Genomic DNA, 12,636 nt, shown 5'->3' on the forward strand with positions numbered 1-12,636 from the left:
GGCGGCGCGAAGCACGTGAAGAGCGTTGTAAGGAGTGAGAAAAGTTGCAAGAGATAAGAGAGATTTGAGGGTGTCCTTGAGTTTTTAAACTCAGCCTTTGGACACCTCCCAAAATGATGTCTTGACCAATTAGAACATTGGCTGAACTCCGGTGGGCTGCTGGTTTCACCTTCCAAACCACAAATCACAATGTTATCTTATTAGTCCCGTGATCCCAAATTCCCGCTCTTTGCAGAGATAAATTTGGACATGATTTCTATAACAAGACAATAATACATTTCGCAAAGAATTGAATTACAGGAACATTTTGAGAATGCGATTTCCAGACCGTGCATATCAAACATCAATATAAACCATTAAACTATTCAATAGTTATCAAAAGGGACATACACAATGAGTGATTAAAACATAATAGACAAATGTGTGGGTTACATATATGATAGGAAGTTATACATAGAAATGAGGAGTTGCTCCTTAGTTCTTTAGCACATTTTAGGCGCATATGTACATCAATAGACAGTTTTCTGTGCCCTTCTGTGAGGGTCTGTTCTCTAAGCTGGGAGGTCAAAAGTTTAGGGAAGGAATTTCCGTTGTGTCCTGTGTGTGGGGGAAAACCAACCATATCGCTAATGACTTTAATCATGTGATGTTCAAAATGTGCATCTCTTTGACCATTAATCTTGGTTACTTGCTCCAAATTTGACAATCTCCTTATTCGAAGGATTTGATTATGAAGAAGTGTCTTTGTGTTAATTTTGCGAGTTCTTGGTTAGTTAGGTCTGCTTCAGGCTGGCGTTCTGGCGCCAGCTATGAAACGTCAGATTTATGATGGGGGGCCTCTTGTGGAATGTGAGTCTGTAGTGTTTTTACTTCTAATCGACTCTCCCAAATTGTTTGATTCGCGCTGATATACTACAGTGGTGCTATGCCAAAACTACTTATGTGCCCTTAGGTCATGCTTGTTATAACACATACAGTACCAGGTTTGGTCAGATTCCGCTAAAGCGCTGCAGAAATATAGCCTCATGTCCTCTTTTGCACAAACTTCATTAATTTTGTTAGGTCGCTTAACAAAAACAGTTTGGTAAATCAAAAAAGCTTTCGATAACTTTTTTGATAACCATTTTTTGTGAAAATTAGACACTAAGACAAGTTTGAAAAAGTAGATATTTTAGGAAAATTCTAAATGATGAAAAATCTTGACCATAGAAATTAAAGTTTTAATATGCATTCAACTAGGTATGAGCCAAGGAATCAGAAGAAAACATTTTGCTTTTAGACCTTACGGTTCAAAAGTTATTAGCAGAAACATGAGTGCAAATTTGGCCTGTTGGTGGCACTAGAGAGTTTGAGTTAGAAATTTCAAATTTGGTGTGGTTAATGATGAGATTGTTCTCTATCTGTGCCAAATTTCATAACTTTCTCGCAAGTGAAAATTCATAAGATTCATAACAATACACTAAAACATTTGAAAAAACAACAACAACAACACAGTTTTAATACAAAATGGATCACGCACAAAATGGCTCACATAGGAAAATTTGGTATTGTTTGATTCGGTATGCTGTTCCGAATCTAACAAGGTCACTCTCGTGATTTTTTTGTCAAACTGTTCAGAAAATATAACCAAGTCTTGAATGAATCTGCTAAAGCAGAGATCTTCAACCCTGTTTCTGGGGACCCACTATCCTGAAGAGTTTAGCTACAACCCTAATCAAACACACCTGAAGTGGCCAATCAAGCTCCTCAAGATTGCTTGAAAATTGTAGGCAGGTGTGCTGAAACCGGTTGGAAATAAACTTTCCAGTAGAGTGGGTTCTCAGAAGCAGGGTTGAAGACCTCTGCTCTAAAGTGTTGCAAAGATATAGCCTTCAAAAGATATTAGCATAAATATTTTGACCAGTAGGTGGCACTGTGCAAAAACTACCCTCAAGTCATACCAAGCACCATATCTGGTCTGAATCCGCTAAAGCGTTGCGAAGATATATCCTTATGTCCATTTTTGTGCAAATTTCATCAAATTCTTTAAAGCACTTTACAAAAACACTTTGGTATATCAACAAGCTTTTGATAACTTTTGACATCATTGTATGAAAATGATCTGAGCCAATTTTGGTGAAAATCGGACAAACCGTCTAAACTCAAAATCGCCAAGAGCCAAGGAATTAGAGTCGAATAAAAAAAGAATTGCAAATTTGGCCTATTGGTGGCGCTAGAGAGTTTGAATTAGAATCTCCAAATTTGCTGTGGTTATTATTGAGTGTGTCAAATTTCATAACTTTTCCGCAATCTGTAATAGAATCCCAGAGCGCAAGAAGTAGCAGTAGCAGAAGAATAAGAAAAAAAAGAAAGCGCTTGGCCCCTAATAAGAAACATAAAAAATGTATGATCCCTTCACATTTATTCAATATAGCAAAACAAAAATGTCATCCATTTTCATTGCAAAAAATCACATATTGCATTAACCTTGGCATTAAGAGAATAAGTTACATTTTCGAACAGAAAACGGTTATTTTAAATGTAAAAACATTTCACAATACTACTGTTTCCTACTGTATTTTAATCAAATAAATGTAGCCTTGGTGAAAAATAAGACACTTCTTTCAAAACTATTTAGAAAATCTTACAGATTTTGATCTTAAACTTTTTAACGGTAGTATATGTCAATAGCAAAGATGCATCAACAAAAGAAATTAAACAGTCCATAACCATTAATAGAAGCAAAACCTAAAACATTAAAACTTACAACATAAATTTGCTATTTATAACATGTTTGCTTAATATGTAGTTGTGGAGCAGATTTTTCAACCAGTAAGATTTCACTGTAGGCAGAGCTCCTAAACACATTGTAATAAAGACAGAAACAAAGCCAAAGACAAAAATTCTTGTGATGTACAATATGCACACAGCAACTGTATCAAAACAAATCAGAGGCAAAACTGAATCACACATTTAAAAGCATGCAGAAATGAATTACTCTCAATCAGAAAAGGATTCTTTTTATTATTAACCAGATCTATGCACTGAAATAAAGACAAACACTTACCAAGATAAATCAGTTTATAATTCACATTCCCAAAAAGGCGGATTAAACTAAAATGGCATACGTAGCTGTGTTTAGATATGATTTAAAAGAATTTTAAGATCCCTTAAAGCTTTAAGTGCGAGAGGAGTTTACATCTGCTGTGATTTCAGCGTGGGGAGAGTTATTAATGATGTATCTTATCTCGTATTATTCTAGAGGTGAAGCAACGGTCAGGGGCGGAAATTGCAAGATACAAAAAGAATTACACTCTCCATTATCTGTAAAGCTTTAGGAAGAAAAACTGCATAGAGAATGAGAGGGACTATCATATGTACGCCCACAAGTTTCGTCATACTTTATCTGCACTATCAAAGACCTCTCAAAAATATAAAAATAATTTAATCACATACACACAAATGAGTAAAAGTCAATAGAGCGAGTCAAACCTCCATGTAAGCTCTGGATTCTCAATGTTGACCTCATAGTAGTAGAATTACCTAGAACCTTCTCCCATTGTTTTTCCTCTCTCCTTTTGGTGCACTAAACTCAATTGCACCGTGTACCTGAGTTTGGTTTGGTTCTGGTTCTGCCTTGGTGTTCATGGTCTGGCTGAGCGTTCCTGATCCATAAAGGTGAAAAACAGACACACGGCGGTGGTGATGAGGGTGTGCATGGCCTCGTACAAGAGTTTTGGAGAAAACACACTCCAGATGAAAAGGTGGTATCGGAGACTGGTGACCAGAACCACGTAAAACACGGCTGGGATGGACCGCAGGAGCGCGAAGCAGTAGCTGCCATGACCGAGCCCCATTACAGCCCTGAAAGAGAGAGAAAAAGACCAGAATTAAGATGTTATGATCTGGTGTGAGTCTATGATATGTGTCACTACATAATACTGTAGTCATAAAACCATCAGGTCTCATTGACTGTGGTTCATTCCTCATTTAATGCTAATGGAAAAGGTATAACTTCCTTTAATAACCTATGATTATGCGCTATGTTTCAAGGCAAATGTCTATTGTACATTTATCAAGACAAACGCCCCCTGTCATGGTCTGATGACAAAGCTATCACCAGGTCTAGACGCAATAATCCGACGCTCTAAAAGATAATGGGACCTTAATGGAATGAACAGACTGGATCAAGCAGGCCCAGACTGCATTAGACTGGCAAGTGCTTGACTGGGCTAGATGGAAAGGACTGGAATGGACATGAACTGAACTAGAGTAAATTTTCTGGAAATTACTCAACTACATTTCACTTAACTGGACAGGAGTTGATACTAGACTGGAATGGACTACTTTAAATCAAATTGGACTGGACTGGGTAGGACTGTACTAGTATGGACTGAATTGTGTTAGGTTAAATTGGATGCCCTCAATTTATAAACTGGACTGGATTTGATAGACTAGACTGGGCTAGATTACATTGGAATGAATTGAACTAGACTGGACTAGTAGGGATTGAACTGGACTAGAAAGGACAGAACTGGACTAGCATGAACTGAAGTTGGCTAGGCTAGATTAAATAACCTCAACCTATAAACTGGACTGGATCTGATAGACTAGACTGGGCTAGATTACTTTGAAATGAATTGGACTGGACTAGAAGGGATAGAATTGGACTAGAAAGTGCAGGACTGGACTAGCATGAACTGAAGTGGCCTAGGCTAGTTTAAATGACCTCAGCCTATGACCTGGACTGGACTACATTGCACTGAATTGGACTAAGTTGATAACAGACCTCAACCTTTGGAGTTGATAACAGACTAGAAGTAGGTTAGGCTAGATTAGATGGCCTCAAACTATAACTGAGCCAACTATACTACAGTGAACTGGACTGGAGTTGGTTTTACTGGACTAGACTGACAGGGCTAGACTACATAGAATGAATAACATTGTACTACATTGAATAGGGCTGAAATGGGCAAGACTGGACTAGTATGCAATGAAGTGGGTTAGACTAGATTAGATGGCCTCAACCTGTAAACTAGACTGGAACTGATGATAGAATAGATTGGTTTAGATTCCTTTGGACTGAATTGGATTGGACTGCACTAAAATGGACTGAAGTTGGTTAGGATAGAATAAATGGCCTCAATCAAAAAAATGGACTGTACTACATTTCACTGAACTGGACTGGAGTTGATTTTACTGGACTAGATTGACAGGGCTAGACTACACTGAAATGAATCAGACTGGACTACAATGGATGGAACCAGACTGGGGTAGGAATAGACTAGTATGGACTGAAATGGGTTAGGCAAGACAGACTGGATTTGGTTAGATTACAGTGGACTTTGATGGATAGAACTGTTCTAGAATGGACTAAAGTGGGTCAGGTTAGTATTAAATGTCCTCAATCCATAAACTGGACTGGGCTACATTTTACTGTACTGGACTGGAGTTGATTGTATTGGACTAGATTGACAGATCTAGACTACACTGACCTGAATTAGAATTGACTAAAATGGACAGAACCAGACTGAACTGGACTATAATGGGCAGGAATAGCCTAGTATAGACTGAACTGGGTTAGGCTAGATGGCCTCAACCTGTAAACTAGACTGGAGTTGATGATAGGCAGTATTGGTTTAGACTACTTTTTGGTTTAGATTACTAAATTGGATTGGACTGGACTGATTGTTTAGGCCAGATTAAAAGTCTGTTTATAAATCTATAAACTGCACTGGACTACATTTTACTGAAATGGACTGGAATTGATTTTACTGGACTAGATTAACAGGGTTAAACTACACTGAACTGAATTAGATGGCACTAGAATGGCCTAAACCAGATTTAACTGGACTATAATGGGCAGGACTGGATTAGTATGAACTGAAGTGGGTTAAAATAGATTAGATAGCCTTAACCTGTAAACTAGACTGGAGTTGATGATAGACTGGATTGGTTTAGACTACTTTTGACTGAACTGGATTGGACTGGACTAGAATGTCCTGAAGTGGGTTAAACTAGATTAGATGGCCTTAACCAATAAGCTGATGACGGACTGGACTGGTTTAGATTACAATGAACTGAAATTAATTGGACTAGACTACAATGGATTTAAGTGGGTTAGGCTAATCTAATCTTAATCTATAAACTGGACTGGACAACATTTCACCGAACTAGAGGTGATTTTATTAGACTAGACTGACAAGGCTAGACTACATTGAACTGAATTACACTGGACTATAATAGACTGAACCAGATTCAATTGGGCTAGAATGGGCAAGAGTGGACTAGTATGGACTGAAGTGGATTAGCTAGATTAGATGGCCTCAATCTATGAACTGGACTGGAGCTGATGACAGACTGGATTGGTTTAGACTACTTTGGACTGAAATAGATTTGACTTGACTATAATGTATTTAAGTGGGTTAGGCTAGAATAAATGACCCTAATCTATAAACTGGACTGGACTACATTTCACTGAACTGGACTGGAGTTGATTTTACTGGACTAGATTGACAGGGCTAGACTACACTAAACTGAATTAGACTATAATGGGCAGGAATGGACCAAGGATTAGGCTAGATAAGATGGCCTCAACCCTTGATCTACAAACCGGACTGGAGTTGATGATACACTGGATTAAATCTGGATAGATTACTTTGGACTAAAATGAATTAGACTGGACTAGAATGGACTCAAGTGGGTTAGGCTAGATTAAATGGCCTCAGTTTATAAAATGGACTAGACTACAATTCACTTCACTGAACTAGAGCTAATTTTACTGGACTACACTGACTGGGCTAGACTACAGGTCCTTCTCAAAAAATTAGCATATTGTGATAAAGTTCATTATTTTCTGTAATGTACTGATAAACATTAGACTTTCATATATTTTAGATTCATTTCACGCAACTGAAGTAGTTCAAGCCTTTTATTGTTTTAATATTGATGATTTTGGCATACAGCTCATGAAAACCCAAAATTCCTATCTCAAAAAATTTGCATATCATGAAAAGGTTCTCTAAACGAGCTATTAACCTAATCATCTAAATCAACTAATTAACTCTAAACACCTGCAAAAGATTCCTGAGGCTTTTAAAAACTCCCAGCTTGGTTCATTACTCAAAACCGCAATCATGGGTAAGACTGCCAACCTGACTGCTGTCCAGAAGGCCATCATTGACACCCTCAAGCAAGAGGGTAAGACACAGAAAGAAATTTCTGAACGAATAGGCTGTTCCCAGAGTGCTGTATCAAGGCACCTCAGTGGGAAGTCTGTGGCAAGGAAAAAGTGTGGCAGAAAACGCTGCACAACGAGAAGAGGTGACCGGACCCTGAGGAAGATTGTGGAGAAGGACCGATTCCAGACCTTAGGGGACCTGCGGAAGCAGTGGACTGAGTCTGGAGTAGAAACATCCAGAGCCACCGTGTACAGGCGTGTGCAGGAAATGGGCTACAGGTGCCGCATTCCCCAGGTCAAGCCACTTTTGAACCAGAAACAGCGGCAGAAGCGCCTGACCTGGGCTACAGAGAAGCAGCACTGGACTGTTGCTCAGTGGTCCAAAGTACTTTTTTCGGATGAAAGCAAATTTTGCATGTCATTCAGAAAATCAAGGTGCCAGAGTCTGGAGGAAGACTGGGGAGAGGGAAATGCCAAAATGCCTGAAGTCCAGTGTCAAGAACCCAGTCAGTGATGGTCTGGGGTGCCATGTCAGCTGCTGGTGTTGGTCCACTGTGTTTTATCAAGGGCAGGGTCAATGCAGCTAGCTATCAGGAGATTTTGGAGCACTTCATGCTTCCATCTGCTGAAAAGCTTTATGGAGATGAAGATTTCATTTTTCAGCACGACCTGGCACCTGCTCACAGTGCCAAAACCACTGGTAAATGGTTTACTGACCATGGTATTACTGTGCTCAATTGGCCTGCCAACTCTCCTGACCTGAACCCCATAGAGAATCTGTGGGATATTGTGAAGAGAAAGTTGAGAGACGCAAGACCCAACACTCTGGATGAGCTTAAGGCCGCTATCGAAGCATCCTGGGCCTCCATAACACCTCAGCAGTGCCACAGGCTGATTGCCTCCATGCCACGCCGCATTGAAGCAGTCATTTCTGCAAAAGGATTCCCGACCAAGTACTGAGTGCATAACTGAACATAATTATTTGAAGGTTGACTTTTTTTTGTATTAAAAACACTTTTCTTTTATTGGTCGGATGAAATATGCTAATTTTTTGAGATAGGAATTTTGGGTTTTCATGAGCTGTATGCCAAAATCATCAATATTAAAACAATAAAAGGCTTGAACTACTTCAGTTGTGTGTAATGAATCTAAAATATATGAAAGTCTAATGTTTATCAGTACATTACAGAAAATAATGAACTTTATCACAATATGCTAATTTTTTGAGAAGGACCTGTATATTGCACTAAATTATGGTTCGGCTAGATTAGATGCACTCAATCTATAAACTGGACAGGTTTACACTACTTTGGACTAAACTGGTCTAGAATGAGCAGGACTGGACTAGATGGCCCCAACCTATAATAAAATAGCTTTCTGTCATTGAAACTCTTGTTTTAAAAAATGTTTCAGCCTGAAGAGCTGTTACTCATACGATAGACACCAGAATCTGGTTCTTGGATTGCAGGCGGTTGTATCAGAAATCTTTTCTCTAGCCCTGGGCAAATCAATGTGCAAGCAGTCCGGCCAGCCTTTGACTCCCACTGTGAGAGTTCGGCTTCTCCAAGGAACAAATGCCCTCATTCCTTGTTCACAAGAATTTGGATGTAGGGCAGTTTCTACAGCTGCAAACAGCAAAAGCCCCACTATCTGCGGACACAAGTCAAAGACATTCCGGCACCAGCCTTGCATTAAAAATGGAAATTTATTGTTATGGCGACATAAATATTGATAGCCCAATTCCCCAAAGTGGTAAACACAGTGCTTTCTGTCAATACTGATATGACAAGTGAAACATTAGGAGAAAATAATCAAGCATGCAGCTCCCATCTTTCACAAACAGCGAGCTGGATCGAGCCGGCTGAAGATGCTCCCCGGATGAGCGAGATGGCCTGGCATGCTTTGTTGTGAGTTTAAACTCCTTCATTCTTCCACCCAAAGGGACTGCCGCAGTCTGGCCTATAAAAACCCCTCTCACAGGGTGAGAGAGAGAGAGAGAGAGACTCATTCTGGGAGATTTCCTCTCCGGCGTAATTACGCTCACAGATTTTATGTGACAGTGAAAGAGAACCAGACAAGGATAAGTGAGATAGCGGTGCAGGGTTCAACCTGGAAACTAATCAGTGAATTTAAATTGCGTTACGAGACAAACAAGCAAAAGCCGAAGACTGACAAGAGAAATCACTACCATAAAGAGGACACAACACATTTAAAGAGACAGTGATTTGCTCATGACTTTCTTTCTTCTGTAGGACACACAAAGCATTTGGACTACATTTATGGTAATTTAATGGTGTTTCTTCTTTTGTGTTCTGGAGAAGAAAGAAAGTCATACAGGTTTGGAATGGCAATTTTTTTATTTGGAGTGGACTATCCTTTCAAGTTTGTTTGTTTTTGCTGTCGTAACATACAAAAATCCCAAGCAATCTTGGCGAGATTCTACTACTTCTGCAAGTTTTAAAAAATAGAAATGTGACAGAAACGACAATATAGTTTACTAAGAGTAGACAGAGTGAAAAAGAAACTGATCTAGGCAAAAACACAATGCTCTCTGCTCTGTTGGACACACTACAGTATAGATCAACACTTGTGTTAAACACAATACAACAACAGCAAACCACATTTAATACTGAATTGACTGAGAAACAGTACATTTTTCTGTCCAGTTTTGACTGCCCCATCATTTTGACTGACAGGTCACTTGTCTAAGCAGACAGGCTGATTTCCAGACCTGCGGAGCTGCTCGTACTCGCAGTGAATCTTCTTTAAACTCTACAGCCACATCACGGTCCCCGCTGCTGATTCCCGACAGCACTGCCTAAAATCATTTTCCCGCGTCTGTCACAAATATCTCTGCGAACAGAACAGTGGTCCTTCTCCGCCTCACGAGGAGTTTGCCGGCGGATGAAGGCATTTGCAATTCAAATCCACACCTCAGACACTCGGGTAGTAGATTGTTCGCAGGATTCAATATCCCTGAACACAAAGCACCTGTTGCCTTGGAGGAAATGAAATATCTCCTAACAAGCCTCCGTATTTCTCTCTCTCAAATGGATTGTGTAAATGCTCGGCTCAGACGGGGGACGGGTCAGCCGGGCCTGCTGGGATTCCAGAAAGCGGAGTATTGATCAAAGAGCATTTCCTGGATCTTGTGCATGTGTGTGTGTGCTGTAGTGACACTGCTGACTGAGCATGCTGAATTATATATGTCAGACTGAACGTCTGACCACTTAAGGCACTCATTTATCAGGCTGTAGTCGGACAGCACTTTAGGGGAAATCTTCTAGCCTCACAGGGACAGACTTTATAATGAGATAAATAAAGAGTGGGTGGTTCACACAGACAGAGTTTGATACTCTGCATTTATGTGGGATTATGGGATATGTAGAGTTCATCTATCAGGGTCATGTGAATTACGAAAGGCTTTTAAAGTCCAATTTAATTCCTGAATTTGAATTGAGCAAGTAAAGTGGCATGTAGCAGTTTGAATGTAAATGGAAGCAACATTAACTGAAATTCAAAGAAACTCATTTGTAACTAGAAAAGCAAAGTTTTGAAGGTTTGAAGTTTGAAGGATTCAAATTTTAACAGACAGAATAGACAGATAGATAGATAGATAGACAGACAGGTAGATAGATAGATAGACAGACAGGTAGATAGATAGATAGATAGATAGATAGATAGATAGATAGATAGATAGATAGATAGATAGATAGATAGATAGATAGATAGATAGATAGATAGATAGATAGATAGATAGATAGATAGATAGATAGATAGATAGATAGATAGATAGATAGATAGATACTGCCATCCAAAGGCAAAGTACAATAACTACGGGAACACTGAAACTGAAAAAAAATGCCTTTAAAGTTTTTACAACAGCTAGTCAAACATGTTGACACTCTCGTTTCTCTGAACGTTTCTCTGAAACGGGACAAAATTGAACCAGGAGACTTTGCCACAAGACAAAACAGTTGTCTCAAAGTTCAGTTTAAGCCTTAAAGGAGAACTCCGGTGTGATATTGACCTAAAGTGTATTGAATAATGATACCGAGTGTGAACGTACCTTGCATATTTCATCTCGGTTTGTGTACAGCTGTCCGAAATCTGGGGTCAGTTAGCCGATGCTCACAACAGGCTGTCTATGAGAGTGAACAGGGCATCGGAAAAGCCATGTAAATAAATCACTGTTTTACGCCATTTACGAGGCACAAAGTAGCTCCACACTTCATCGGTAGACTTCCTAGGGCCCTGACATTTAAAACGAGACATTGAGAACTCAGAAAAAGCACCGGTAGTTTATTTACAAGAAGATTTATACAGACATCTTCCACCAGGAACAGAACGGTGGCCGCCATCTTAAATGTAGTCACGATAAGTCGAGTGTCGAGCACGAAGGAAACTACAACCTGATACGTTGATAACCTGATAAATTCATTGGTGCTCGACACTCGATTTATCGTGACTAAGTTCAGGATGGCGGCGACCGGATTTTCTTTCCCAGGTACTGTCTGTATAAATCTTCTTGTAAATAAACTACCGGTGCTTTTTCTGAGTTCTCAATGTCTCGTTTTAAATGTCAGGGCCCTAGGAAGTCTACCGATGAAGTGTGGAGCTACTTTGTGCCTCGTAAATGGCGTAAAACAGTGATTTATTTACATGGCTTTTCCGATGCCCTGTTCACTCTCATAGACAGCCTGTTGTGAGCATCGGCTAACTGACCCCAGATTTCGGACAGCTGGACACAAACCGAGATGAGATATGCAAGGTACGTTCACACTCGGTATCATGATTCAATACACTTTAGGTCAATATCACACCGGAGTTCTCCTTTAACTCAATTTTGACCAAATGTGTAGTTACTGTGCTTTGCCTTTGGAGGGCAGGATAGATAGATAGATAGATAGATTAGATAGATAGATAGATAGATAGATAGATAGATAGATAGATAGATAGATAGATAGATAGATAGATAGATAGATAGATAGATAGATAGATAGATAGATAGATAGACAGACAGACAGACAGACAGACAGACAGACAGACAGACAGACAGACAAATAAATGGAGTGATAGAACAACAGAATGTCAGAAAGACAGACAGACAGACAGACAGATAGATAGATAGATAGATAGATGGCGTGATAGAACAACAGAACGTCAGACAGACAGATAAATGGAGTGATAGAACAACAAAACGTCAGATAGATAGATGGAGTGATAGAACAACAGAACAACAGACAGACAGACAGACAGACAGATAGATAAACTATAGATTAAATAAATGTAAATTAACCTACAGTATGTGGATCTGAGTGGAAAAACTATTTTCTCAGGATCCATCATATGTTAAACTTATTTTTATAGCTAATGCACACAGACAGACAGACGATATATGATTCTTGTCATCCCAAATAAAATTCCAACTTCCATTTTATAATTAATTTGAAGCAGTTATTTTCTAATTCTTCCAG

The 12,636-nt window shown here is 39.3% G+C and overlaps 1 protein-coding gene across 1 annotated transcript in view; it reads right to left on the minus strand.

The window, feature by feature from the left end:
* Positions 1-2,540: 2,540 nt before the first annotated feature.
* Positions 2,541-12,636, minus strand: part of LOC141288079 (GPI ethanolamine phosphate transferase 2-like) — a 222,035-nt gene continuing 211,939 nt past the window's right edge. Inside the window, exon 12 of the mRNA XM_073820194.1 lies at positions 2,541-3,843. Coding sequence (XP_073676295.1) covers positions 3,624-3,843 — 220 coding nt within the window. The 3' untranslated portion in view covers positions 2,541-3,623. The remainder of the gene's footprint in view (positions 3,844-12,636) is intronic.

This window comes from Garra rufa, chromosome 16 (genome assembly GCF_049309525.1).
Source record: "Garra rufa chromosome 16, GarRuf1.0, whole genome shotgun sequence".
In the NCBI taxonomy this organism is placed as follows: domain Eukaryota; kingdom Metazoa; phylum Chordata; class Actinopteri; order Cypriniformes; family Cyprinidae; genus Garra; species Garra rufa.